General features: G+C 39.9%; 2 protein-coding genes and 1 long non-coding RNA gene across 6 annotated transcripts; 2 read left to right on the forward strand and 1 right to left on the reverse strand.

Annotated features, from left to right (window-relative positions):
• Window positions 1-1,657: 1,657 nt before the first annotated feature.
• LOC111952333 (interleukin-6 receptor subunit beta-like) lies at window positions 1,658-12,958 on the forward strand. The gene is made up of 16 exons (XM_023970910.2): window positions 1,658-1,928; window positions 3,240-3,363; window positions 5,487-5,659; window positions 6,107-6,184; window positions 6,358-6,434; window positions 6,543-6,570; window positions 6,763-6,885; window positions 7,180-7,259; window positions 7,385-7,613; window positions 7,732-7,896; window positions 8,036-8,134; window positions 8,243-8,401; window positions 10,220-10,378; window positions 10,620-10,689; window positions 10,841-10,916; window positions 11,620-12,958. The coding sequence occupies exons 1-16, from the start codon at window positions 1,859-1,861 to the stop codon at window positions 11,932-11,934; spliced, it is 2,025 nt and encodes a 674-aa protein (XP_023826678.1). The 5' UTR covers window positions 1,658-1,858; the 3' UTR covers window positions 11,935-12,958.
• Window positions 12,959-13,541: 583 nt separating this feature from the next.
• On the reverse strand, window positions 13,542-19,262 carry LOC139023043 (uncharacterized). Its single transcript, XR_011474118.1, has 3 exons — window positions 19,079-19,262; window positions 15,655-15,716; window positions 13,542-15,003 (listed from the first exon to the last, which is right to left on the reverse strand). It is a non-coding gene; the product is annotated as an uncharacterized lncRNA (long non-coding RNA).
• LOC111952899 (kelch-like protein 26) lies at window positions 18,085-26,636 on the forward strand. Of its 4 annotated transcripts, XM_023971896.2 has the most exons (3): window positions 18,085-18,355; window positions 20,873-21,055; window positions 23,354-26,636. In XM_023971896.2, the coding sequence occupies exons 1-3, from the start codon at window positions 18,306-18,308 to the stop codon at window positions 24,933-24,935; spliced, it is 1,815 nt and encodes a 604-aa protein (XP_023827664.1). In that variant the 5' UTR covers window positions 18,085-18,305; the 3' UTR covers window positions 24,936-26,636. The 4 variants fall into 4 exon arrangements, with proteins under 4 accessions (XP_023827664.1, XP_023827666.1, XP_023827665.1 ...); XM_023971898.2 differs by lacking the exons at window positions 18,085-18,355; window positions 20,873-21,055 and adding an exon at window positions 21,063-21,187; XM_023971897.2 differs by lacking the exons at window positions 18,085-18,355; window positions 20,873-21,055 and adding an exon at window positions 21,201-22,030.

The following is a 26,636-nucleotide window of genomic DNA, read 5'->3' on the forward strand; positions in this document are numbered from 1 at the left end:
CAAAGTTAGAGTCGATCAAGTGAAGAACGCCCGTGGCATCGGCGTGCCATGAAGGCGTCGCTCTCTGACCAAATTTGGTGTCCTATAAAATATACTACACCCCTAATGATATAGTGAAGTCTGGTTACGTTCTAGGATCTCTGAGGAATACATACGAACGTGATTTGACTGGTTGAAACAATGTTTAGGGTTGGATTTTCACAGATTCCTTTCTTTGCAAATTGAACAAGTGGAAATACAAAATAGATCGTGCATGCTATATGGACCTTTTTAGGATATGAAAAATGATTTTATCTAACAAAACGACACTGGGACCCTTTGGATGATAAATCAGAGTAAGATTTAAGAATGTAAGTTCACATTTCATCTTCAGAGGTGAATTTATCAAACCTATCGCGGTGACAAAAGTGTTTTGTTGTTAGGAGCTCTCCTCAAACAGTAGCATGGCATTTTTTCAGCAGTAATAGCTACTGTAAATTGGACAGTGCAGTTACATTAACAAGAATTTAAGCTTTCAGCCGATATAAGACACTTATATGTACCGACATTTGTTGTTTCTCTAAAATCTGCGATCGTGACACAAGGCGCTGCATGATTTACAACTGGCCCGTTGACGGGACACCGATCCCTAAGAAGTTTTAATCACGTCATACCTCAAAAATGTACCTATTCCACCTGATATTAAATGTGTGTTATATTTCCATACGCAAATTGCCCTTAAAGAGGAACTCCACTCCAGGTCTATCGTCAGCTATGGTGCTCCTCACCAGAAGTATTACTTATTAGTTATTTTTTGCATTTTATTTGCTGTACAATGCTTTAGCCAACACAATAAAAAAAGACAATTCACACAAATGTAAGATGTTACAGAGTTTCATTCCCATCCTTCTTCTTATTCAGAGCCAGCGGGGTTGATTCTTGAATGGATGTAAAGTCAGTGTAATGTGATTGTTGGATGTTGCTGTGTCTTTGATACACTGTGGTTTTCTAAACTTTGAGAACCATGGCTTGTAAATGTGTTAGAGTACATTATGTTTGTATGTTATTTCAAGTTGTCTATATTGACGTCAACTACATTTCAAGTAATGACGTTATTTCACCTAGAGTTCAACCTGTCTGACATTACGTTATTTCAGCCTGTTAGTAATGACATTTACTAAAGTTTGTGAAATATGCTGAATTTATTAATGTAAAGTTCTTTAAATTGAGGCTATGGTAAAGAAATGCATTAATTTCAGGGAAACTGAAAATGGGAATCCAATTTGAGGATGTAAGAGAGGATAAGTTTCAATCTTTAGCCTCAAAATTGACCTCACCTTCAGCTGATTCCCAGAAAGACCTCACAAAGTGGCTTCATTCAGATTGGTTGAGCAAACCATTGTAAAGAAATGCTTCTAAACCTCTGTGATGAGTGATGCTTTCGATATGAAAGTGTCCATCAAAGCCTGAGTTGGTTGTTTCAGGAGCCGTGTGAAAATAGATGATGCTTTTGTGTGGGAAGGTATGTTATTTTCAGTCACCCCAGATCGCAGTGGCCAACATCCTCTCTGTAACAATACGTCAATGTGGCACCTTAATCCCCCAACAGTCAGAACAGTCCCCTCCCCCAACATTGTGGTTGAGAGGCCGCTTGCTCTGCCTTTTAACCTGAGAAAGAACGAGAGTATGCTGACATTTCTCTCCCCACAGTTTCATTTACAAGAAGAGTAACTGAAACAGGTTTGAGGACGTCTGCATGGAACAGTGTTAACAGTTCAGCAAACCCAAGTCTCCTTGGCTATACACAGACGGATCAACCCTGGATAACCACCTGTTTGGACACTTTACACACTAAATCCCTCAAGGGGTTGTTGAGGTGATGGAGGCAAAGGAACACTGGTTCCTGCCAGGGTTTCTGGTTCTTGCAATGGTAATGGTAATAGCTCAAGGTACGATTATATTTCTCTCTACTCAGCGGCTTTCAGTGGCTCTTGGCTCAGCATCAGTTCTGTTCAGCTTATCTCTGTAGTGATACCCTTGTCATACTGCCAAAACCATAAGAGAACGCTAAGACGCATTTACTGTGATCAAGGTATGACAATGCGGAAGCTTTTGGTTAGCTTGTGACAGCGCTGCTACTGTAAATGATCTGTACAGAACTACAGATGAAATATGTGTAGAATTTATTTCACACTGATAGTTACAATTATATTTCTTTCTAATTTTTGAAATACTCATTTGGGGATGCTTATGCAAAGTAACATCTAATATGATATAATAATTAATAGCATATTCCCCTCATAATATACAGTGCCCTCCATAATTATTGGGACTGAAGCATTTTTTCTTCTTTTGGATCTTTACGTCAAAAGTTTGGATTTGAAATCAAACAATGACTGAGGTTAAAGTACAGACAGTAAGCTTTAATTTGAGGGTATTTTCATCCATATCGTGGGAACCGTTAAGAAATTACAGAACTTTTTGTACATAGTCTGTGACTCTACAAACCTGTTGGATGCATTTGCTGTTTGTTTTGGTTGTGTTTCAGATAATTTGGTGCCCAATAGAAATGAATGGTAAATAATGTATTGTGTCATTTTGGAGTCACTTTTATTGTAAATAAGAATGGAATATGTTTCTAAACACTTCTACATTAATGTGGATTTTACCATGATTACGGATAGTCCTGAATGAATCATAAATAATGAGGAGTGAGAAAATTACAGACGCACAAATATCATATCTCACCATTTCAATAACGGGAGGTTAGCATTTTGGGAGGTATGATATTTGTGCGTTTAACGTTCTCACTCATCATTACTCACGATTCATTCAGGACTATCTGTAATCATGGTAGAAGTGTAGAAGTGTTTAGCAACATATTCTATTCTTATTTACAAGAAAAAGTGACTCCAAAATGAAACATTATTTACCATTAATTTCTATTGGGGGTCTATGTACAAAAAGTTCTGTAATTTCTAAACGGTTCACACGATATCGATCAAAATACCCTCAAATTAAAGCTGACAATCTGCACTTTAACCTCAGTCATTGTATAATTTCAAATACAAAGTGCTGAAATACAGACCCAAAAATAACAAAACATGCTTCACTGTCCCAATAATTACGGAGGGGATATTCAGTTTAACTCGACACTCTCTGGAGAGAGAAAATAAGTTGAATACATACTACTGAAAAGGACAGCAACTCATATAATTTTTCTCTTCATTTAAACACTCTTTTTACATTTCTTAATAAAGGGACAACTAGTAAATGTCTTTCTCGTCCTGAATGCTACAAGAAAACTGAAAAAGATACCACCTATACATGTGAATGGACGAAGTCTGGGCCTATGCAAAATGCCACCTATGAGCTTTTTTACAAGTAAGTTAACTAGCTATGCATGTTTGTGCACTTTCCATAAGTTACACAGACAGAGACCTCAAACTCAGAGTGTTATTTGTATGCCTCCATGAACCTGGCAGGATCCAGTTTGCTATTACAGTGCATTCGGAAAGTATTCAGACCCCTTGACTTTTTCCACATTTTGTTACATTACAGCCTTATTCTAAAATGTATTAAATCATTTTTGTCCTCACCAATCTACACACAATATCCTATGATGACAAAGTGAAAAATGTTTTTTTTTTTAATATTAGCAAATTGATAAAAAATAAAAAACAGAAATACCTTATTTATATAAGTATTCAGACCCTTTGCTATGAGACTCGAAATTGAGCTCAGGTGCATCCTGTTTTCATTGATCATCCTTGAGATGTTTCTACAACTTGGAGTCCACCTATGGTAAATTCAATTGATTAGACATGATTTGGAAAGGCACACACCTGTCTATATAAAGGTCCCACAATTGATAGTGCATGTCAGAGCAAAAACCAAGCCATGAGGTCGAAGGAATTCTCCATGCAGGATTTTGTCGACGCACAGGTCTGGGGAAGGGTACCAAAAAATGTGGCCTCCATCATTCTTAAATGGAAGAAGTTTGGAACCACCAAGACTCTTCCTAGAGCTGGCCGCCCGGCCAAACTGAACAATTGGGGAGAAGGGTCTTAGTCAGGGAGTTGACCAAGAACCCAATGATCAATCGGACAGAGCTCCAGAGTTCCTCTGTGGAGATGGGAAAACCTTMMAGAAGGACAACTCTGCAGCACTCTACTAATCAGGCCTTTATGGTAGAGTGGCCAGGCGGAAGCCACTTCTCAGTAAAAGGCACATGACTGCTCACTTGGAGTTTGCCAAAAGGGACCTAAAGGACTCTCAGACCATGAGAAACAAGATTTTCTGGTGTGATGAAACCAAGATTGAACTATTTGGCCTGTATGCCAAGCATCACATCTGGAGGGGACGCATGGTGGTGGCAGCATCATGCTGTGTGGATGTTTTTCAGCGGCAGGGACTGGGAAACTAGTTAGGATCGAGGAAAAGATGAAGGGAGCAAAGTACAGAGAGATCCTTGATGAAAACCTGCTCAGGACCTCAGACTGGGGTGAAGGTTCACCTTCCAACAGGACAACAACCCTAAGCATACAGCTAAGACAACGTAGGAGTGGCTTTGGGACAAGTTTCTGAATGTCTTTGAGTGGCCCAGCCAGAGCCCGTACTTGAACATCTCTGGAGATACCTGAACATAGTTGTGAAGCAACACTCTCCATCCAACCTGACAGAGCTTGAGAGTATCTGCAGTGAAGAATGGGAGGAACTCCCTAAATACAGGTGTGCCAAGCTTATAGCATCATACCCAAGAAGATTTGATGCTGTAATCGCTGCCAAAGGTGCTCCAACTGTGATATTTTAGTTTATTTATACATTTCTAAAAACCTGTTTTTGCTTTGTCATTATGGGGTGTTGTGCATAGATTGATGAAAAATAACAATTTAATCAATTTTAGAATAAGGCTGTTGCGTAACAACATGTAGAAAAAGTATAGGGGTCTGAATACTTCCCGATTGCACTGTATGTGAGAGACCTCTGACTTAGCATAAAGTAACTATAACAACAAGTGTTGTGAAATGTGAGTGTGTGTGCACGTTATGTGGACTGGTAGATAAAGCTAGGCTGACAGTGTGAAGACAGTTAATCCTCAAGCACAAGGCACAATAAACTGTAGTAGATCCCCAATCAATAAACTATTATTCCTTTTCTGTTTCTGAAATGCATATATTATTATTTGACCCTGCTGGTCATCTATGAATGTTTGAACATCTTGGCCATGTACTGTTATAATCTCCACCCAGTACAGCCAGAAGAGGACTGGCCACCCCTCAGAGCCTGGTTTCTTCCTAGGTTCCTGCCATTCTAGGGAGTTTTTCCTAGCTACCGTGCTTCTACATCTGCATTGCTTACTGTTTAGGGTTTTAGGCTGGGTTTCTGTATAACACTTTGTGAAATCGGGCTGATGTAAAAAGGGCTTTATTAATACATTTAATTTATTTTATATATCTGTTTAGTGTGTGTGTACCAAATGTTGCTGTCATCCTTAATGTTTTCAGGCGCTCCAATTCTGCTGAAAATAAAAAATCATTGGGCAAAAATCAGCAGAGCTATATCTTTGTGAATGACGATAAAGTGCTCGAAAAAGTGCCCGTGGATCTATGGGTGGTTGCTTATATAGGCAACTGGAGCTGCCAGTCACACAGTACCTCTGTTCGACTTAATGAAAGTGGTAAAAAAAACTTTTTTTATTCACGAGATTCTGTTTTTCTATGTAAAAAAACAGGCTAAGTAATACAAAATGCAGACACAGTCAAAACATTAAAAAAAACTCAAAACATGTCTTCCAGATAGCCTTTGGTGCCTGATTGACTTTCCTACCCCCCATGTCTTTCCAGTAGCCCTATGTGATCTGTCCTGTTTCGTCTGGTCCTTTTAAATTGCACTATTGATTGATGCACTTGATTTTATGATTTGATGTACTGCACTAGATTCTATGTAGGCCTACTTTTAATGTAAGATGCCTTTCAGGACACTCAATGACATCTGCCAAGTAAAAAGTATTATTATTATTAAGAATCCACAAAGGACTTCACATGAATAACCATGGTATGATTTTAATCCCAAGAGTCATATTGTAATCCTTGTTAAGGTATAACGTTTTGTTATTTCCCTGCAGTTAAGTATGAAGCACCCCAAAATATGTCTATGTCAAGATCCTCAAGTAATCTTACCCTCAGCTGGGTTAACAAGGAAGGTAATGAAGGCCGTGCTCAAAGTGAACATTTTCCAAGATTCAAGAGTTTATAAGATATCAGATGGTATGATGTGTTACATTTCAAGTAACACCAGAGAGAATAGGCTAGAAGTCAAATAAAAATGTAGTCGTAAAAAAATGCAAACAATTCTGAAAGGACACTTTTGTCATAGAAGTGAAAAATCACATGCCGGAAGATGTTGTATTAGAGGTCAAGTTCAGAAGATTAGAGAAAACCTCCGGGATATGGGTGAGACCTCTTCTTTTCCTTGCAACAATGCTTCCATTCATTGTTTTCTTATTTTCTGATGATTAGTATTTTGCCTTAATTAATTAAAAATGTTCTCTGTTGTTCTAGAACACATCTGAAACACAAGTCAAACAAGGTGAGCTACTTTCAGTTTCACTTTAAGCTCTTTTGAGAAATAAGCAGCCCTTTCTGGCATATCCCAAATGCAGTAGAGCGACAACACCTCATTGTAATGTTCGTTTGGGTCTGAATAAAATTCAGCCTGAGTGTTCAAACAGTGGAAAACTATCACTAGAGTGAGACTGTAAACCTGTGTTTGTCTGTACAGCCATGGTCACTCTGGAAAATCTCCAGAACCAATACATGTACCAACTGCAGGTCAGACAAAAGTCCAAGCATGTCAAATGTTCCCTGTGGAGCGACTGGACTCCAATATTGGACGTTCCCACTGGTGAGAAATTGATATTTTAATGTAACACTCTTTGCAGCCGCCTACAGTCCAACTCATCAGGTTTAAGGGCAATACTATTTGAAATCAGTCAATTCTGTTCTTACATATATAGGCCTACTGCAGTAGATGATGATTGGAAATAATGTCCAGTTCTTCAATTCATGAATTTCATTCATGAATTTCAATTTCATTTCATTGAAAAATTGTCTGAATTTTGAATTGACTGACTCTGCCCCAAGATAGAGACATTTTCCTGGCTTACCAATTCTGGTTGTAACTGTAATTTTGTTGCAGAAATCCAAAATCCCACAGAGGTTAAGTGGACAGTGGAGGATTTTAACAATGGTACCCGACTACTCAAGCTGACTTGGGGTGTAAGTTACAGAATGTTACACAGCGTTGAAAATTAATCAACATTCTAGAATCTGCTGATTACGATTAGGCTCAATTTGTGTTTTAAACAGTTGCATAACTTAATTTGTACCCCTGTGTCTTCCAGACACCACCTTATCCAGTCTCTGTGGGACAGGTGAAATATAACCTCTCTCTCCATATTTGGCCTTGCCAACTAAAGCGAAAGAACCACACCAATATCACTACCACTGAGTTCAGTGTTTATGTGACTTACTCTGCTGTCAGTGGTTACATTTTTTCCTTTAATAAGGTGGGAAAGTCATCGCAGACTCATATCCTTGTCCCAGCAAAACATCTTACATATCCCAGGAAGTGTAAGTATGTGTGTGCGTTTGTGTGTGTGTGTGTGTGCTCGTTTGTGTGCGCGTTTGTGCTTTTGCTTAATTTATTTCTACACTTAAATCAACATTTTGTTATTTCATTTCCAATTAGCTTGGCCTGATGACAAACTCATCCCACGCAATTATACCCCTCGCCTTAAAAATTCCTGTCTGGAATGGTACAAGCTAACAGACGGAGAAACACAACCAGCCAAAGTGAATATATCAAAGATTATGAATGGAACAGTGGAGGAAACACTCAAATCTATCAGACAAAGTAAGGGGGAACTTCACGAAAAGTATATATTTTTTATGAATAAGAAATGTCTGTGTTCGTCTTACTGTGATATACCAAGATATACAGTTGGTACAGTATATCTCTTGAACTGAAGATAATGTCTGGTTTTGATTTTTAGAGATGGACGACTATGTACGTTACTTTTACCTCGTTCACAAACAAACTGATGGAAAGCCACAAACAACAGAAATGCGTCTCATGTATAAAAAAGAGGGTGGTAAGCAAAGCTCATATAAAAAATCTGACTGTCACAGCAATGCTAGATGATGTAGTTCTTTACTACAAAATACTGTATACAGTATTTAACAGGAATATATTTTTTCAGCACCTAGTAAGGCACCTGAGAATTTCACTGTTAATGTAATAACCAACTCTGCAAAGCTGCATTGGAAACCTATTCCTGTGCAAGACCAGCAAGGCTTCCTTACACACTACGAAGTCTGCTACACAAGAAGACAAAATGATGGGGCGATTGAAATAAAAAGTAAAGTTATCCTCCTAACTAGATGAGTTAATGCTCTGTGGTGAACATGTGTAATTGTGTAATGAATTAATTATAATACTATTTACAGCACCAGTCAAAAGTTTGGACACATCTACTCATTCAAGGTTTTCTCTTTATTTTTTAAATTGTAGAATAATAGTGAGGACATCAAAACTATGAAATAACACACATGGAATCATGTAGTAAACAAAAAAGTTTTAAACAAATTAAAATATATGTTGTATTTTAGATTCGTCAAATTCCAGCTCTTACACAGCCCGGAGGTATGTTGGGTCATTGTCCTGTTGAAAAATAAATGATATTTTATTTTTCCCACTAAGTGCAAATCAGATGGGATGGCGTATCGCTGCAGACTGCTGTGGTAGCCATGCTGGTTAAGTGTGCCTTGAATTCTAAATACATCACTGACAGTGTCACCAGCAAAGCACCCCCATACCATCACACCTCCTCCTCTATGTTTCACGGTGGGAACTACACATGCGGAGATCATCCGCTCACCTACTCTGCGTCTCACAAAGACACGGCAGTTTGAACCAAAAATCTCAAATTTGGACTCATCAGACCAAAGGACAGATTTCCACTGATCTAATGTCCATGGCTCGTGTTCCTTGGCCCAAACAAGTCTCTTCTTATTATTGGTGTCCTTTAATAGTGGTTTCTTTGCAACAATTCAACCATGAAGGCCTGATTCACGCAGTCTCCTCTGAACAGTTGATGTTGAGATGTGTCTGCTACTTGAACTCTGTGAAGCATTTTTTTGGGCTGCAATCTGAGGTGCAGTTAACTCTACTGAATTTATCCACTGCAGCAGAGGTAACTCTGGCTCTTCCTCATGAGAGACAGTTTCATAATAGCGCTTGTTGGTTTTTGTGACTTCACTTGAAGAAACGTTCAAAGTTCTTGACATTTTCCAGATTGACTGACCTTCATGTCTCAAAGTAATGATGGACTGTCATTTCTCTCTGCTTATTTGAGCAATTCTTGCCATAATATGGACTTGGTCTTTTACCAAATAGGGCTATCTTCTGTATACCACCCTTACCTTGTCAAAACACAACTGATTGGCTCAAACGCATTAAGAAGGAAAGAAATTCCACAAATTGTCACGCTCTGACCTTAGAGAGCCTTTTTATGTCTCCATTTGGTTTGGTCAGGGTGTGATTTGGGGTGGGTATTCTATGTTCTTTAGTTCTATTATTTGTATTATTTGTTATTTGTTTCTATGTTTTGGCCGGGTAGGGTTCTCAAACAGGGACAGCTGTCTATCGTTGTCTCTGATTGAGAACCATACTTAGGTAGCCCTTTTTCCCACCTGTCTTTGTGGGAGGTTGACTTTGTTAGTGGCACTATAGCCCTCAGAAGCTTCACGGTCATTTATTTTGTTTCTTGTTTTGTTGGCGACATTAAAATAAAAGAGAACATACGCTCACCACGCTGCACTTCTTTCGAYGGCCGTGACACAAATGAACTTTTAACAAGGCACACCTGTTAATTGAAATGCATTTGAGCTGACTACCTCATGAAGCTGATTGAGAGAATGCCAAGAGTGTGCAAAGCTGTCATCAAGGCAAAGGGTGGCTCCTTTGAATAATCTTAAATATAAAATATATTTTGATTTGTTTAACACTTTTTTGTTGGTTACTACATGATTCCATATGTGTTATTTCATAGTTGATGTCTTCACTATTATTCTACAATGTAGAAAATAGTAAAACATAAAGAAAAACCCTTGAATGAGTAGGTTTGTCCAGACTTTTGACTTATGAATATTAATATCACATTTCTGTCTCTTATCAGAGTGTCACAACATTTCAGCATCAAAAACAGAGTACCTTATTCAAAACCTGACAGCTGGGTCCGTATACAATATCTATCTTGCTGGAGCAACAGCTGCAGGCTCAGGACCAAATATATCTCTACAGATCTTGGCAAAGCTTCAACCCAAGTCCATTACTGGTATGAATCAGGAAAGTACTAGACCAGAGAACAATCAAAACGTTCTGACTATTTTGAAATTGAGAGTACATACATACATGTTATGATTATTATTTTTTTTTCCAGTCGCGATTTTTACTATTCAAATGATTGACATGTGGATGCTGCTTGGATTATGTGTTCATACAGACTCAAGATGCTTAACACTAACAACTCACCAACAGAAAATAATAAAATGATCTTCTTTATCTTCTCCAATAAGGTTGGATGAAAGCTGGCATAATTGTTTTAATTGCAATATTAATAACAATATGCTTATTTATCATCAAGAGGTGAGCTGATATATATATTTTTACAACACATCTTCAGGACTAGCAAGAAAACCTGGTCTATCCGGGATGAATATTGTTCATTTTATAAAAACATCAACAAGATTTCACACATCATACTAAACAGCATCTTAACCTTTATTCTAATTCTCAGACATAAAAGCAAGATCTTCCCACCAATACCACGTCCTATGGTCGCAGAGTCCAAGAACTATCGAGCGAGTACTCAGGTAGGATCCAATTAACAATTTACATATTTAGGATTGTGTTCTGACTTTTCTGTGCAGAACTCCACATTTTCCATAAATATAAAAAAGTTTGGACTGCTAGTGTCAGAATACATGCATCACATTATTGATACAAAACAGAATTTAAAGTAGACACTTATCACATTACATGCTTTGTTCTTTTACATAAAATCTAAAATTATAGAGTAATGCTATAGCCACGAATGATGCAAAAAGTAGTGCAATGACTCGAGCCCTGTCAAACTGTCACCATAAAAGGTAGGGTTAGTGATTACGACCATAGTTGTGCTTATGTCTATGTGAATTGGTGGGAGGAAAGCACCTGCTGAGCAAGCAAAGCACAATCTGAGGAGAAACTGCCTTCTGCACTCAGTCGCCACAAACTTTCCATGCATTCAACAAACAATATTGCACCCCAAAATGTATTTAACAGCTGGTATAGAAACGAATGTGAATGAGGTAAACTTTCTTACGTAACAGTTTAAATAATGCCTAACTGGTGCGTTATACTTGGAAAGCGTAACTAACTTGAACCTTTGTCCAAGTCATATATTGATACTGTTATCATTGAGACATTTGCCTGACTGTTCGAGTCCCTTCGAACCTGTGCAGCCAGAGTTCTAGTGAACTCGGGGCATCTCAAGTCAGGATTTGGTCTTGAATTGGAATCACTTGGTCTCAACAGGACATGTATGAGATTAAGGAAGAGGTACATGAGCTGCAGCTACATGACAAGAGCAGCAAAGATCCCGACCCTGAGGAAGCCCCTCTCCTGGAGGTGTGTGAAGACTCGAACGAGAAGAGCCTTGGAGACTCCAGCACACCAGATGGAATCAGTGACCCACTGACCTCTAATTTTAGGGGCCAGGTGTTAAGTCTAGAAACCGCCGATCCAAGCCAAAGAGAGATTGACTGTGAAGTCACCATGCTGATGTATAGGAACGGTCTGGTCTTTGATATGAAGGCAGACTCCACCGAGGATGTCGGGACGCCACTGTAGACATCACTGCGGTAGCACTTACTTAAAGACTGTAATTAAAATGCATTATGGCGCATTATAAGACTTGTCATAACTTAAGCATATAAGACCCCCTTAACATGGTGTATTGTAGTTTCCTATTGATCCTGAGTAAATAACAGCCATTTTGAGTCAGTTGAGAAACATGACATAATATAATTAAGCAATAAGGCTCGAGGGGATGTGGTATATGGCCAATACCATGGCTAAGAGCTGTTCTTAGGCATAACGTAGCACTCTTAGCCATGGTACATTGGCCATATACCACAAACCTCTGAGGTGCCTTATTGCTATTATAAACTGGTTACTAAGATAATTAGAACAGTAAACAAGTAATTTTGTGTCATACCCGTGGTTTTCAGCCAATCAGCATTCAGGGCTCGAATGGCCAGGTTTATAATAATCCTTATAATAACACATTATAAAGGTTCATACATGTTCATAACAACTTATAAAGAATTATATCTACAGACTTTGAGTAAAGTGTTACCAATACTGCTAGGGCCTGTGACGGTGGCCTGGCTGGGCCGTTTAGCACTTTGCCTGTTCAAATGACCAGGCTAATTCATTAACAGTTTATTACTGTAGATATAAATAGTTTGCATTGATGTGAGCGCCTTGAAAAAGTAATTTTTGTATATTATTTTATGTTATAGATGTACCTTGTTAGCAATAAGGACTGTGTTGATTTGTGTTGTCTTCTACAATGTAGAAATGCCTTGGAATAGTACTGAATAATAATGACTTTTATCATTATAATGTTATATTTAAGGCCTGAGTGAGTAAGTAAAAATCATACAGTAGACAACAAGTGAAACTGAAGTGTAAACTTCCCTTGTAAGAACTTTTACTCAGTAGGCTAGACAGGAAGTGGTGAGACACAGAACACTGGCCTAAAACCAACCTATTTACGTACGTTACCAGGGTGACAATATTGCTGACTCATTCATGTTTTTTATTGTTGTTAGTGTTTCATCTCGACCTACTTAGGAAATGGAAAATAAAATGTTTCTGATGATGGTGTTCACCTTCATAAAAAAATATTTGTCTTTTCTTTAAGGCGTGAATTCTGAATTCAGAGAACGGCATGTGTCTCAGAATGAATAGTTGTTTAAAAGAACATCCAAATAGCATATTTAATCTCGTAGATCTCTGTATTTGACCACACATCAGATCAAGATGATATATATACATACACTATCTATTGTGGGATAGATTCTGGTCAGATTTGGGTTACTATTGTGAACCACAAACATGGTACATTGAATCACAATGGAATCTAACCATAATGTTCACAGAAGATAAGGCAAAAAGCATCACAATCATTAACGTTATGACAACGCGTAATGTATTTGAACTACTGGTATATTCATTGCCACTAAAGGGACCCATAGTATTAACAAATTGCAATCTTGAACCACAACAAGATCAGAATTTATTTTGAAATAAATGGTTACTGGGTTTTGATTGTGGATGTCTGGATGTGTACAGATGGACATAGTTGTGTGGGGAACAAAATGTAATTATATTCTGTTCATTCACTTTTTTCAGGTTTGATAGCAATCTGTCCACATACAGACAGTGCCTATCAAGTTCAAGTTTATTTTGTCACATGTACAGTAGTGAAATGCATAACTTGCACGCCCTACCCAACAGTGCAGTATTCAATACAAAAAAGGATAGGATAGGTAATAATCAAATATATAAAAACCACAAGAAAAAAGAGAGGAAGCCATATACAGGGTAGGTGTAGATGTAAATATGTAGGCAGGCATTAGGAGAAAGTGACTGGTAACAGCATTAATAATAATAACAATAGTAAACAGCATAGCAGCAGCATAAGTGGTGGGCTGGTGCCTGCGTGGTGGTGAGAGTGTCTACGTAAGTGAGAGTGTGTGGGTGAGTGTCTATGTAAGTGTGTCTACGTGAGTGTGTGGGCGAGTGTCTATGTAAGTGTGTCTACGTGAGTGTGTGGGTGAGTGTGTCTACGTGAGTGTGTGGGTGAGTGTCTATGTAAGTGTGAGTGTGTGGGTGAGTGTGTCTACGTGAGTGTGAGTGTGTGGGTGAGTGCAAGAGTGTCAGTGTAAGAGTAATAGGTGGATGGATATACATGTAAACAGGGCTGAAAAGTGACTGGTAGCAGGAATATATAAATACATGTCAACAGGGCTGAAAAGTGACTGGTAACAGGAATATATAAATACTTATGGTAAAATACTAAATGCTAATATATACATGTAAAAATGGCTGAAAAGTGACTGGTAGCAGGAAAATATAAATACTTATGATAATATACTAATGGTAATACACACTTATAAACATGGCTGAAAAGTGACTGGTAGCAGGAATATATAAATACTTATGGTAATATCCTAATGGTAATGTATTCATGTACTGTATAGGGCTGAAAGGTGACTGGTAACACCAATATATAAATACTTATTGTAATATACTAAATGGTAATATATACATGTAAACAGGGCTGAAAAGTGACTGGTAGCAGGAATATATAAATACTTATGGTAAAGAAAACTATGGTAATATACTGTATACATGTAAACAGGAGTAATAGTGACCAGTAGCAGGATAAATAGATAGATACTAATGGTCATGGCAATCAATAGTCAATGAACAGCAGTGTAGTGGTAGTAATAAGTCTAATCAATAATCATTTAGTGTTATGACCAGGGAATAGAAGCCGTTTGGGAGTCTGTTGGTCTGAGCTTTGATGCACTGGTACAGCCTGCCGGACAGGACCATGGAGAACAGTCCATGTCTCAGTGGGCTGGAGTCTTTGGCAATTTTTCTGGTCATTCTCAGACACCCCCTAGCATGTACGTGCTGGATGGCTGTGAGCCCACCCCCTGTGAGCCCATCCCCACCACCTTCTGTAGGGCTTTTCGGTTGAAGGCAGTGCAGTTGCCATACCAGACAGTGATACAACCAGTCAGGATGCTCTTGATGATGCAGCTGTAAAAGTTCCTAAGGATCTTAGGGGCCCTGCCAAATCGTTTCAGCCTCCTGAGGGAGAAGAGGCACTGCCGTATCATACTAGAATATAAATGTGACAAAGAAAAGAGCCATGTCAGAAGAATGTAACCATTGTCACATCTGCTCCTGCAACTCCCTCTACTGCTCATCCTGTGTCTCCTTGACCTGCCGCCACTCCCCCAGTACTCTCTCCCCATCCCTCTCTCTCTGTGTGTGTGTGTGTGTGTGTGTGTGTGTGTGTGTGTGTGTGTGTGTGTGTGTGTGTGTGTGTGTGTGTGTGTGTGTGGAGACAGGTGTGCTGGAGTCAGAGCAGATCCCCACCAGCTGTAACCTGTTCCATAATCAAGACCTCTACAAATACTCAGCCCTGCCACTTCCACACTGCCAGATCGTAATCTCTGCTCAGTCAGTCTACGCTTCTAGCCATTTGTTACTATTCCCATCCTGTTGTGCCTGTTTTCCTTGCCTGACGCTGTTTTCCTCTCCGCTACAGTTCCGCCCGCTCTGACTCTGGTCCCTGTCTCCAGTCCCACGTCTCATCATCCTGCTACTCTGTCCTGGATTCCCCACTCTACTACTCCCTTGGATTCCCCTCCGGACATGCTTACCCTGTTTCAAACCCTCTCGCTTCAGCCTTCGCACCTGGTTTCCAGCAACCCGCCCGAGCTTCCCCTGACCTGCACTCCATCTCCCCCGTGTTTCAATAAATACCTTGGTTACTTCATCCCAGTCTCCTCATCTGAGTCTGCTCTTGGGTTCCCCTGGGTTCCACTCTGCGTAACAACCATCATGTATCGTGTAGATATTTTAGACAGTGTCAGAATACATGAATACAAAGACTAAACAATTTCACAGAATATTTGCATATTCATATACTATTCATATTCATATGTTTAATATTTACTGTTCATATGACACCTAATTTTTTTTTAAATTCTAAAGTACCAGAGTTTGAACACAGAGGACAGGCCTATACACTTGTCAAAATGTATATTCTGTCAAGGCCTGATTTCTTAATGATTGCATCACAATGATCCATCTCATTCATAGATATAGAAAGACAATCTGTTTGAGGAGTGGGCCTTCTGAGCCTGTCCGGTGTCTACCATCAATCACAAAATGAGCCAGCATGGAGTTGGGGAACCCAAAAACCATCTGACTTAAGCAACTGGTGAGAACAAAGTATTTGAACAAATGTATTATCATTAATGTTGAAACACATTAAATAATCTTCCCTATGGTTTTGTCTCTGTAAGTATTTTGTTTTTTTAACGTAGGGCCTGCAGAAATATAGTTTTAGAGCCACTCATCTTTGGTCAAGGTGGGAAAGGAAGGTGAAGGAGAGGTGATTGAGAAGTGGGAGTGAGGCCTAGGCTACATCGAAACAACAAGAAATGATATGATGCCTACTGTTTTACCTCAACAACTTGGCCTACAACTGGTGCCCATGGGTGGTGCATTCACTTCATGAAAATCATAATTGGGTTTCATACTACATTTCTACCTGTTAAACATCAGGAGAGCCTATTGATGTATCACTATTGTCTTTAGTGATAGTAGGCTTAAGCTGCAATAGGCTGATATTATTAAAAAAATAAAAAAATAAACATTTCCCACTGGGCACAAACTAGTTGATTCAATTTGTTTCCATATCATTTCAATAAATTTACGTTGAAACAACGTGGAGTAGACGTTGAAATGACGTCTTTGCCCAGTGGGTTGGTGCAATTTTCACAAGTATGTGGTACATTTCACAACTCTAAGCACGAAAATCTAAACAGATCATCAAAATGGCTCGTTTCAAAACTCTAAGCACATTTTCAATTGAGTACAACAAACAAAAACACTAAATAATTTGTTCACTTGTTGACTTGTTCACTTGTCCACTGCACCAAATCACTACTAACGTGTATACATATACACTAAGTGTCTGCTTTTCAAAATGCAATATTCACTTTACATTTGGTATGATWTTCTTGTCATTTGTTAACAATAAGATTAACTATAATTTAATCAAACTGCGTAAAACTGATAACTACTGAACCAAAATTATGTAGTGCCTAGTTAACGTATATAATTTGTTAACTGCTGAACACTGTACATTTCTATATTTTTACCTCATAAATGTATCAATTTGACATTAATTTATGTTGGAAGGTAAACCAAACTTGGCTGTAAATAATACAGTGCTCTTCAAGAGTCACTAAGGCTGTGTTCACACAGGCAGCCAAATTCAGATTTTTTTCAAACTAATTGGTCATTTGACCAATCAGCTCTATTCACATAAGATTCTTTTCAGCGCTGATCTGTTTGGTCAAAAGACGAATTAGTGAAATAAAGGTCAGAAATGTGCAACCATTTTGTAATTGTATTGTAGTGTACAATGCACTGCTGAAATACCTATCCCACTTACCTGAATTTCATTGATACACTGTAAGCAGAGAGACGGCGCTACAGTATCAGTTGACAAGTCACGTAAAAAAAAAGTGATCTTGTACAATGTTGCATGGGGCTGAAATGGCATTCAACACATGCTACGTTTTTACAGTTGCCAACTGCTTTACAATACTCCAATGTCTGATGATTTGTCCTACGTATGTACTGTATAAGGATAATTAAACTGTAAGACTGACATTTTTCTCAACATGCTCACAACCTGCCATTGGATACAAATTATACAACATTGTGCATGTCAAGTTATAGTCAAAAACTGTATGGAAAAATATATTTACTATCTACTATTTATTCTATTCAGCACTCCAAAAACAACAGTTTGGAAATGTGTATCTTGTATGTTTTATATTGGATTAAATGGTAGTTAAAATTACTAAATTGTGAGTCTATCATTATCTGATGTATTGGTGACAAAACAAAATGTTGTCATGGTATTTCACAGAAAACTGATTTTGCATGATTGACTCAGAAGTGAAAAATGTGTGAAACCTCAATGAATGCACAATCAAAGGTTCTGAACATAATATAGTGGATATTACAAGTGTTATCAGTTTAGAGTTCTGTACTTAGAGTTTACAAAATCCACCACTTATGTGAAAAATGGCCCAAAGTGATTGAAAAGAACGGTATTGTAATCTCAGCGCATCCTAGCGGTGAACAGCAGCAGCGCATGGGCTCAGCACAAACCCGACAAACTGAAGTCGAACAACAGCGCACGACAGGACATTTCCATCTGGTGCAGAGGTCAACATCTTTCAGCACGGGGGAAGGCACCATATGTTGTTCAATAGTTAGTTATCGATAGGATTGATTGATGCGTTTATTTTGTCATGAACGGGGCAGTAATGCCTTTGACCCACTGCTACATTTACGAATAATTCCCTTTGCGTACAGCACGGTGCTAGAAGATGGCGGAGTCGGATGGTGGGGATTTCGCCTCGAATCGTCCACAGAACAGGTGAGGATGACAATGTAGTGGGAAATCAATATGGAAAAACTGTTGACCAAAGGGCAGCAGGGATACGGAATTAATTAGATAAATATGAAACATTGGGTGAGAGGACATTCGGTTGGCTCATCAGGACATTCTGAGGACACTGGTCATTTTTTTGCATTAATTTTCATATCGTTGCAGATTGATTAATTCACTGTACATTGTATCCATTGTAGTCTACAATTGAAGGCTGTAAATGTTGCCAATGACAAGGTATCGAGTAAGAAGGAATGTTAGGAATATGTTTGGCATTCTGTCGTAAAATGTACATTCATAGTTAAAGTTTCTTCTAGCAGGTGCAACACGTTGCATAGTACCTTACTTTCGAGAACCAAAACATTAACTGTCTCAAGGGTTCTCAGCACCCTTTAACGTTACCAGTGGGACCATGTGAACTACAATCCCGACGCTTTGTTATAACGTTTAGAAACGTCAAGATTCAGCGCTTGCGAGACGGTTTTAGAAACTTACTCTTATGAAAAAGGAGTTCTGTCTGAGTACAGTATAACACCAGTATTCTGCAAATACTTCATTCCAAAATAACACCGTTTTTTGGAAGCAGTAATTTTGCAGTGTAACCACAGTCGAATGCACTTCTACTGCAGTTACAAAACGGCAATCTTTTTTGTAAAGGTATTATTTCTAGCTGATATGAAAGATCTTTCAAATAAAAAAATACACACTTACTGTAGCAGGTCAGATCCATACTGCTGTGTGCCTCCAGCTGACGAACTACACTTCTGCTACACTTCCTCCCCAGTTATGCTCACATGCTGACCAGACCGCCATCACGCACGCGCATGTTGATTTTGTCCACCCACACCACACACAATCAGGACACGCAGGTTGAAATGTCAAAACAAACTCCGAACCAACTATATTAATTTGGGTACAGGTCGAAAAGCATTAAACATTTATGGCAATTTAGCTAGCTAGTTTGCTGTTGCTAACTAATTTGTCCTGGGATATAAACATTGGGTTGTTATTTTACCTGAAATGCTCAAGGTCCTCTACTCTGACAATTAATCCATAGATAAAAGGGTAAAACGAGTTTGTTTCTAGTAATCTCTCCTCCTTCAGGCTTCTTATTTGGACTTTAAATGCCGGTTTGCAACCAACTTTAAAGTGCATTACCACAACTGACTGGAGTGTGGACTTCAGTTCATCTTTCAATCACCCACGAGGGTATATGCTCCTAAAAACAATGATATGGGAGAGGCGGGACTTGCAACGAGTTCCATTTTAGCGCCTGGCTATGCAGATGCTTGCGATCAGTGTGGGTGCAATGATTGAATAACATGTATGTGTACATTTATTTTGCAACGCTCGCGCACGTGACGTGAGCGGTGTTTTCAGCATGTTACACACAGGTGTTCCAGCACGCTAGATAGCTAATTAGCACAGGTAGTCACCTCTGTCTTCCGTATAACAAGCGCTGTAACATGGAGATATGGCCGTGTGGGAACACTAACCCTATAAAGGTGTGTAGAAATGTAACCTTTTGTTTAAAAAAAATTTATTCTCACTGATATGAAAGACTACTTATGTTTCCAAAACCGTAGCGCAAGCGATGCATGTTAACGTTCAGAACGCGCATCGTGGCTCTTAAAACTCCCTCAGCCAAAAGATACCTTCATGAATAGACGCTAAAGGTAGCTAGCATCTATTAATGGGCTACATACTAGTCCCTATCTTGTCAGCATCAAATAAGCATTTTTATGGCTAGGCTTATTAAATTTAATCCGCTCCATTTTGATGATAATGTAGCCTATAGCTACATCTTAAAAATACATTGGCAACATCTTACAAATATATTTAAGCAATTTTTCAGTGGTGGCTTTGATCCATGGAGAAGGTCATATCCTCACTCAAAATCTAGTGACATTAAAGTGTCCTGACAGTGGTGAACATTTAAAGATGTTCTTCAGTGTTTAAGGGATATCATCATTAACACAGGTTGTGCGCTCTGAATAGAAAATAAAAGTTTTTTTCCCCCATGAAGCAGCTGAATAATTCAAGAGAAAAGAGTTGGGAAGAGGGTAATGATGCAGCTGCTGGGGAAAACAGATGGACAAAGTGCAGGAGAGCAAGAGCTCAGCACTGTCACTGATGCTACAACAACATCAGTAAACTCTGACAAGCATCCTAGAAGCTTAAAGGTAGACTCAGCGATATGGCGTAGATGCAAAAAGTAAACAGCATAGTGGATCAATTTCTGCAACAACTAAGAGCGTTGAAGCGCGAGGCTCAACTTCTCCATTGTTTTGGTGCCCTGGCTACCATGCTGTGAACAGCGTGAAGTGAACCGGTGTACATACGCAGATGCTTTGTGTGACTGTGTGAGAGCAAAGTTTTGCATCTTGCTCATCTCAATATCGGCGGTGCTGCTTGTGGCAATGTAATTTCGCTGAGTCTAACTTACATTTTTTCTAAAATACTCTATTCTGATACACTGACAGTGATGGGCCTTTTCTCTTGCAGTATGGCTAACARGAATAGCACCCTGCGTTGCACGTTCTCAGCCCCAAGCCATAGCGCCACTCTCCTACAGGGCTTGTCGGTCCTGCGAGCCCAGGGGCAGCTCCTGGATGTGGTGCTGGCCATCAATGAGGAGCGCTTCCAGGTTCACAAGGCAGTGCTGGCCTCCAGCAGTGACTACTTCAGGTGAGACTGACGCTGTCTCTCCGACATGGCTTCTGCTCTTCATCTCCTTTCCTCTGCACTGATTTGAGACAACTGGACACTGGATGTATTTTTTGACTATAGAGATACACTGACCTGGAAAGAGAGACCCAGGTAAAGACAAATATACAAATCAAATCATCATACAGATGTAGAGGTGAAGGGAAGAGTGTTGAGAGACTGTGTTGGTAAATTTGTCTTTGTTGTGAAATAATTGATACATCAAAGCTTAGTCAGGTGAGGTATGGTAGAGAGAAAATGGAGTAATTGTTGAAGTATGTGGAACTGATAGGTAGGGATATAATAACATTACAGGTGTATAATGTGAATATGTAACTTGTTTCAGGAAACTAGGCGTATGTCGCGTGTCACTATGTCACAAGAGCGCCATTTGAACGTAAACTTAATTTAAAAAAATTCTAATTGTGTTTTTTGGCAGAAATGCCTTCTTGAACATGTGAAATTTCATGTGCCTTAATAGCAAACTTGTATGCCATCTGTAAATACGAATACAATTGTTAAGTTAGGAGCCTAGTTGGTTTAGCCACGGAAAAAGACAGCAACCTAATCGCTAGCCATGATTGGTTGAGATGATGAGTGGGCTGGACATGCCGAGAGAATGTTCTGATTGGTCTGCCATGTAGCGGGCTTCTGTCTATTACATGAGCTGGTCAGTATGTGTAGGTAATCCTTTCTAGCACAGCTTTTTTTTAAGATATCACGTAGTAGAGCTGCATAAGTGTTGCTCTCCACTTTCTGGAGGACAGAGTTTTGAAATCAGTGGAATTAAGAGTATGATAGCTAAGGAGATGGAAAAAATTATGGCATTTGATTGCAAATATGCAGACGGAATTGAAAAGAGAACACACAGAAGGCTGACTCCGGATTGCATCGTCAAACTAAGGGCAACTATGGCATCTGTGACAGAGAGGGAGAAGCGTCCATCCATGTATACGGGTAAGATAGTCTAGCTAGCTACATTTTCAGATATTACATGTTTCTAATTTTGTCAGTTTTAATCTCAAATTAAGGTGTACTGCTAGCTAGCTAGCATCACATCTATGATCTGTGTAGTAATATTATTCATATCTCAGAGCCATTTGCACTGCTAGTTAAAGCCTAATGTTAGCTAGCTAACATTGAGCCTGGTTGGTCASCTACCTGCAGATTCATGCAGGGTAGTAACGTTATGAGTTGGGATTATGGTTCAATGTTTAGTTAGCTACATGTTTAAACAAAAGACTCCACTATGCAAGTAACCATTTCAAAAGAATGTTCATGATGTCACTGTGACAACTGTCAATAGACAGAGTGAATTTACCAGCTACATCTACTCCAATTTCAGAGCACTCTCGTCCGAGTGTGCCACAGAGCATAATAACTGACAAATTTACGAACGCTCAACACCCGTTGAATATGTCCGGTGTCAGTAAATGTTAGCAAAAAAAAGCGTAATTAAATTGTTGCCAGCAGCAGAGTTGCAGTCACCAACGCTCTGGAAAACATAAAAACAGCCAAACCAGCTCTGCTAGGGCGAGTAAAATGGTCAGTGAGCTGTTCTCTCAATTGTGTCTGGAAGTAACTAGCCAACGTTAGCCAGTTAGCTTGGGTGCTTGACTCTTTGTTGTTAGGTCAGAACGCTCGGATCAACCCTACTCAGCCAGAGCGTCCAGTGTGCACTCTGAACGCTCCGAGAGTGAAACGCTCTGAATTTACGAACGGATGCGTTTACGAACGCCCAGATAACACTCTGGTGCTCCAGATAAAATTTACGAACCCGCTCGTAGTATAAACCAGCCTATAGTCTTGAAATCTTTGGTTGTTTAGTACATAGCCTCACATGTGAATCCTTAAAGGGATGGGTGGATAGTGTGTGAACGACGCTGAATGGGTGTAGACAAAGAAGAGCTCTCCAGTAGGTACCAAAACATTTTCTCAAAAGTGAGGTTACAAGTTTATCAACTTCCAAAGCAGAATTACTTTCCCATTGTTCATCAACTATAGTGTATGATGTACCATTTTCTAGCTGTGAGTCTCTAATTTTATCYAATGTATAAAAAAAAAACACATCATTAAAAAATTTGCTACTAAGATCGAATCATATGTTTAAATTTATAATTTGATGTTCTCATCCTGATGTTGCATGGCAAGTAGAGAGGTTGTTGTTGTTCATTGTCTAATTTACCTAGGATGAATATGTTGTTCAGAATGGGAGGAAATCAATAAAACAAGTTTAACATAATGACAGTTATTTAAATGACTTTCTCACTTGCCTCGCAGAGCCATGTTCACTGGAGGCATGAGGGAGTCAAACCAGGACACCATTGAGCTGAAGGGCTTGTCTGCCCGCGGCCTGAAACACATAATTGACTTTGCCTACAGCGCAGAGGTCACACTTGACCTGGACTGCATTCAAGACGTACTGGGAGCAGCAGTCTTTCTACAGATGGTCCCAGTCGTTGACCTCTGCGAAGAATTCCTCAAGTCGGCTATGAGCGTAGAGACCTGCCTGAACATCGGCCAGATGGCCACCACCTTCAACCTGACCTCCCTCAAGGAGTCTGTGGACACCTTCACCTTCCGCCACTTCCTGCAGATTGCCGAGGAGGAAGACTTCCTGCACATCCCCATGGAGCGCCTGGTCTTCTTCCTGCAGAGCAACAAGCTGAAGAACTGCAGCGAGATTGACCTGTTCCACGCTGCCATCCGCTGGCTGCAGCACGACGAGGCCCGCCGAGCTGGTGTAAACGAGGTCCTCTGCCACGTGCGATTCCCCCTCATGCCCTCCTCGGAGCTGGTGGACAGTGTGCAGACGGTGGACATCATGGTGGAGGACGTGCTGTGCAGGCAGTACCTCCTGGAGGCCTTCAACTACCAGATCCTCCCATTCCGTCAGCACAAGATGCAGTCCCCGCGGACCGTGATCCGCTCCGACGTGGTTTCGCTAATTACCTTTGGCGGGACACCCTACACTGACAACGATCGCACTGTGAGCAGTAAGGTGTTCTATCTCCCAGACATTGCAGCGCGTCAGTTCAAGGAACTAACGGAGATGGAGACAGGATCCAGCCACGCCTGTGTATCAGTGCTGGACAACTTTGTGTACGTAGTCGGCGGGCAGCACCTGCAATACCGCAGCGGTGAAGGGGCAGTGGACATCTGCTTCCGGTACGACCCACACCTGAGCAAATGGCTGCGTATCCAGCCAATGCAGGAGGGGCGTATTCAGTTCCACCTCAACGCTCTTCAAGGACAACTCTACGCCACTGGGGGGCGCAACCGATCTGGAAGTCTGTCGTCCGTAGAGTGCTACTGTCCTAAGAAAAACGAGTGGACCTACGTGGAACCACTGAAACGCAGAATCTGGGGCCATGCAGGAACTCCCTGTGGCGACAAGCTCTACATCTCAGGGGGTTACGGTGTCTCAGTGGATGATAAAAAAACCCTGCACTGTTACGATCCCACGTCTGACCAATGGGATTTCAAATCGCCTATGAACGAGCCCAGAGTGCTTCATGCTATGATCAGTGCCAAAGACCGTGTTTACTGCCTGGGCGGTCGCATGGACCACGTGGATCGCTGCTTTGACGTCCTGGCAGTTGAGTATTATATTCCAGAGAATGACCAGTGGACCACTGTTAGCCCCATGCGAACAGGGCAATCTGAGGCAGGCTGCTGCTTGTTGGATAAAAAGATCTATATTGTTGGAGGGTACAATTGGCATCTAAATAATGTCACAAGCATTGTGCAAGTGTACAACACAGAGGCTGATGAGTGGGAGAGGGATTTGCACTTTCCTGAGTCTTTTGCAGGAATTGCGTGTACGCCGATCATACTTCCACAAACCACCACGCAACGGTAATCCTTCGGCCCAAAGTGACTGACAATTTGATTCAATGTGTTCTTACTGTTGAGCTGTCAAATTAATACAAACATGGCACATTACATAAACTATTGTAATATTAGTGGTAATCTTGATGTAATGTGGGTGGGTGTGTGTGTTTGAGGGAATAAGTGGAAATAGGAATATGGTTTTGCTATAATGTACAGTGTATTACTTCATTTTCCATCCTATAGTGGAGGTCCATGTGCTGCATCGTAATGAGCAGTTTTAATGGAAAATAAGTGTTAGCTTTCCTGGACAAACTCGCTTTTAGGGTATTTTAAACAACACTTAAAACACTACCCACAGTCAAAAACCTATTAACTGATTTGCAGGATACAGTTTTTTAATTTGTGCCATGCATCAAGGAAGCATGTTTTGATTATTTAATTGAGTATATTCATTCAAATAATATATTTAAAAAATATATATATATTTTTTTACAACATATAGGATGACATATTTGACTGCTTAGGACCATTTGAGAACTAGTGATTGACTGAAGAAGACCTTTCAGTAGCTCTCCTAATGTTTTATGTTTATTTCAGAACATCTGTTTTTGCTGTGTATGGTGATGTGCTCATTAGGCTGTTCAATTGACTGGAGACGTTTACACACAGTCATCATAATGAAACGTGTATTCCAAACTGACAAGCTAATATGTCTCTTATGGCACCGTAATCATTTTTTTCAACCCCTTTGTGTAAGTGTGTGAACATCTGTGTTTACTGCTCCTTTGGTAGGTATTACATTTACATTTAAGTCATTTAGCAGACGCTCTTATCCAGAGCGACTTACAAATTGGAAAGTTCATACATATTCATCCTGGTCGCCCCGTGGGGAATGAACCCACAACCCTGGCGTTGCAAGCGCCATGCTCTACCAACTGAGCCACACGGCTCAGTTGGTAGAGCCACACGGGACTTGTTATTAGGTAGGCTTCCTGAATATTCTGAAGTCTCTTATACTGTGTATAATCAATATACTGTAGATCAGAATGAAGTGCTTTTGTCTGGTCCATCTCTTGCAGTGTTTAGTTGTCGGGGAAACTGGTCAAGTGGTCGGATATATTTTGGTGCCTTGTTCTTTCTCCAAGCTCCTACATAAAAGGACAGCATCGGTGTGAGCACTATGGTAATGAATTTACCTAGACAAGCGTACTGCTTTCATTTATCCAGTCCTGCCAGAACTGTGAACTCCAAAGAGCTGGGCGCAAGGCACTGAACTTCACGTAAGGGTCAAAGTAAAGGCATAGATGGAAAGAACAGCACAGCACACAAGCAGTGATATGTGATTATTTTCCCTAGTGTATTTCTTACCTTAGTACAGTGCAGATGGTAGCACTTTTGTTTTATGAAGAGTAGCCTATTTGTGAGGCTTTCAGTATTGTATGCAAAACTGATATGGCTTTTACTGATTTTAGAATGTTGGCAATGCTGAGACAAACTGAATTTTATTTGGAAGCACAACATGGCCCTCGTTGAAAAATGTTTGGTTCTGAAAATGTCACCTGTTTGCCTTAGTAACAGGGTTTTTGTGATGGTTTGTCTGTCCAACTCAAAGCACATAGTTATCTATTAAGTGCATTATAAGTGGAATTCACTGTAATCCAATGAGAATGTAGACTTTTCTGTATCCAAATGTATAACTTTAATTAAAGGTGTTACGTGAACTGAAAAA

Source organism: Salvelinus sp. IW2-2015, linkage group LG26 (assembly GCF_002910315.2).
Source record: "Salvelinus sp. IW2-2015 linkage group LG26, ASM291031v2, whole genome shotgun sequence".
Taxonomy (NCBI): domain Eukaryota; kingdom Metazoa; phylum Chordata; class Actinopteri; order Salmoniformes; family Salmonidae; genus Salvelinus; species Salvelinus sp. IW2-2015.

What these genes read in the sequence shown, in the direction of transcription:
- LOC111952333 (XM_023970910.2), top strand. Translation starts at nt 1,859, where the DNA reads ATGGAGGCAAAGGAACACTGGTTCCTGCCAGGGTTTCTGGTTCTTGCA. An exon ending in CAGCTGGGTTAACAAGGAAG is followed by an intron (nt 6,185 to 6,357) that starts GTAATGAAGGCC and finishes CTTTTGTCATAG; the next exon opens with AAGTGAAAAATCACATGCCG. An exon ending in TGAAACACAAGTCAAACAAG is followed by an intron (nt 6,571 to 6,762) that starts GTGAGCTACTTT and finishes TTGTCTGTACAG; the next exon opens with CCATGGTCACTCTGGAAAAT.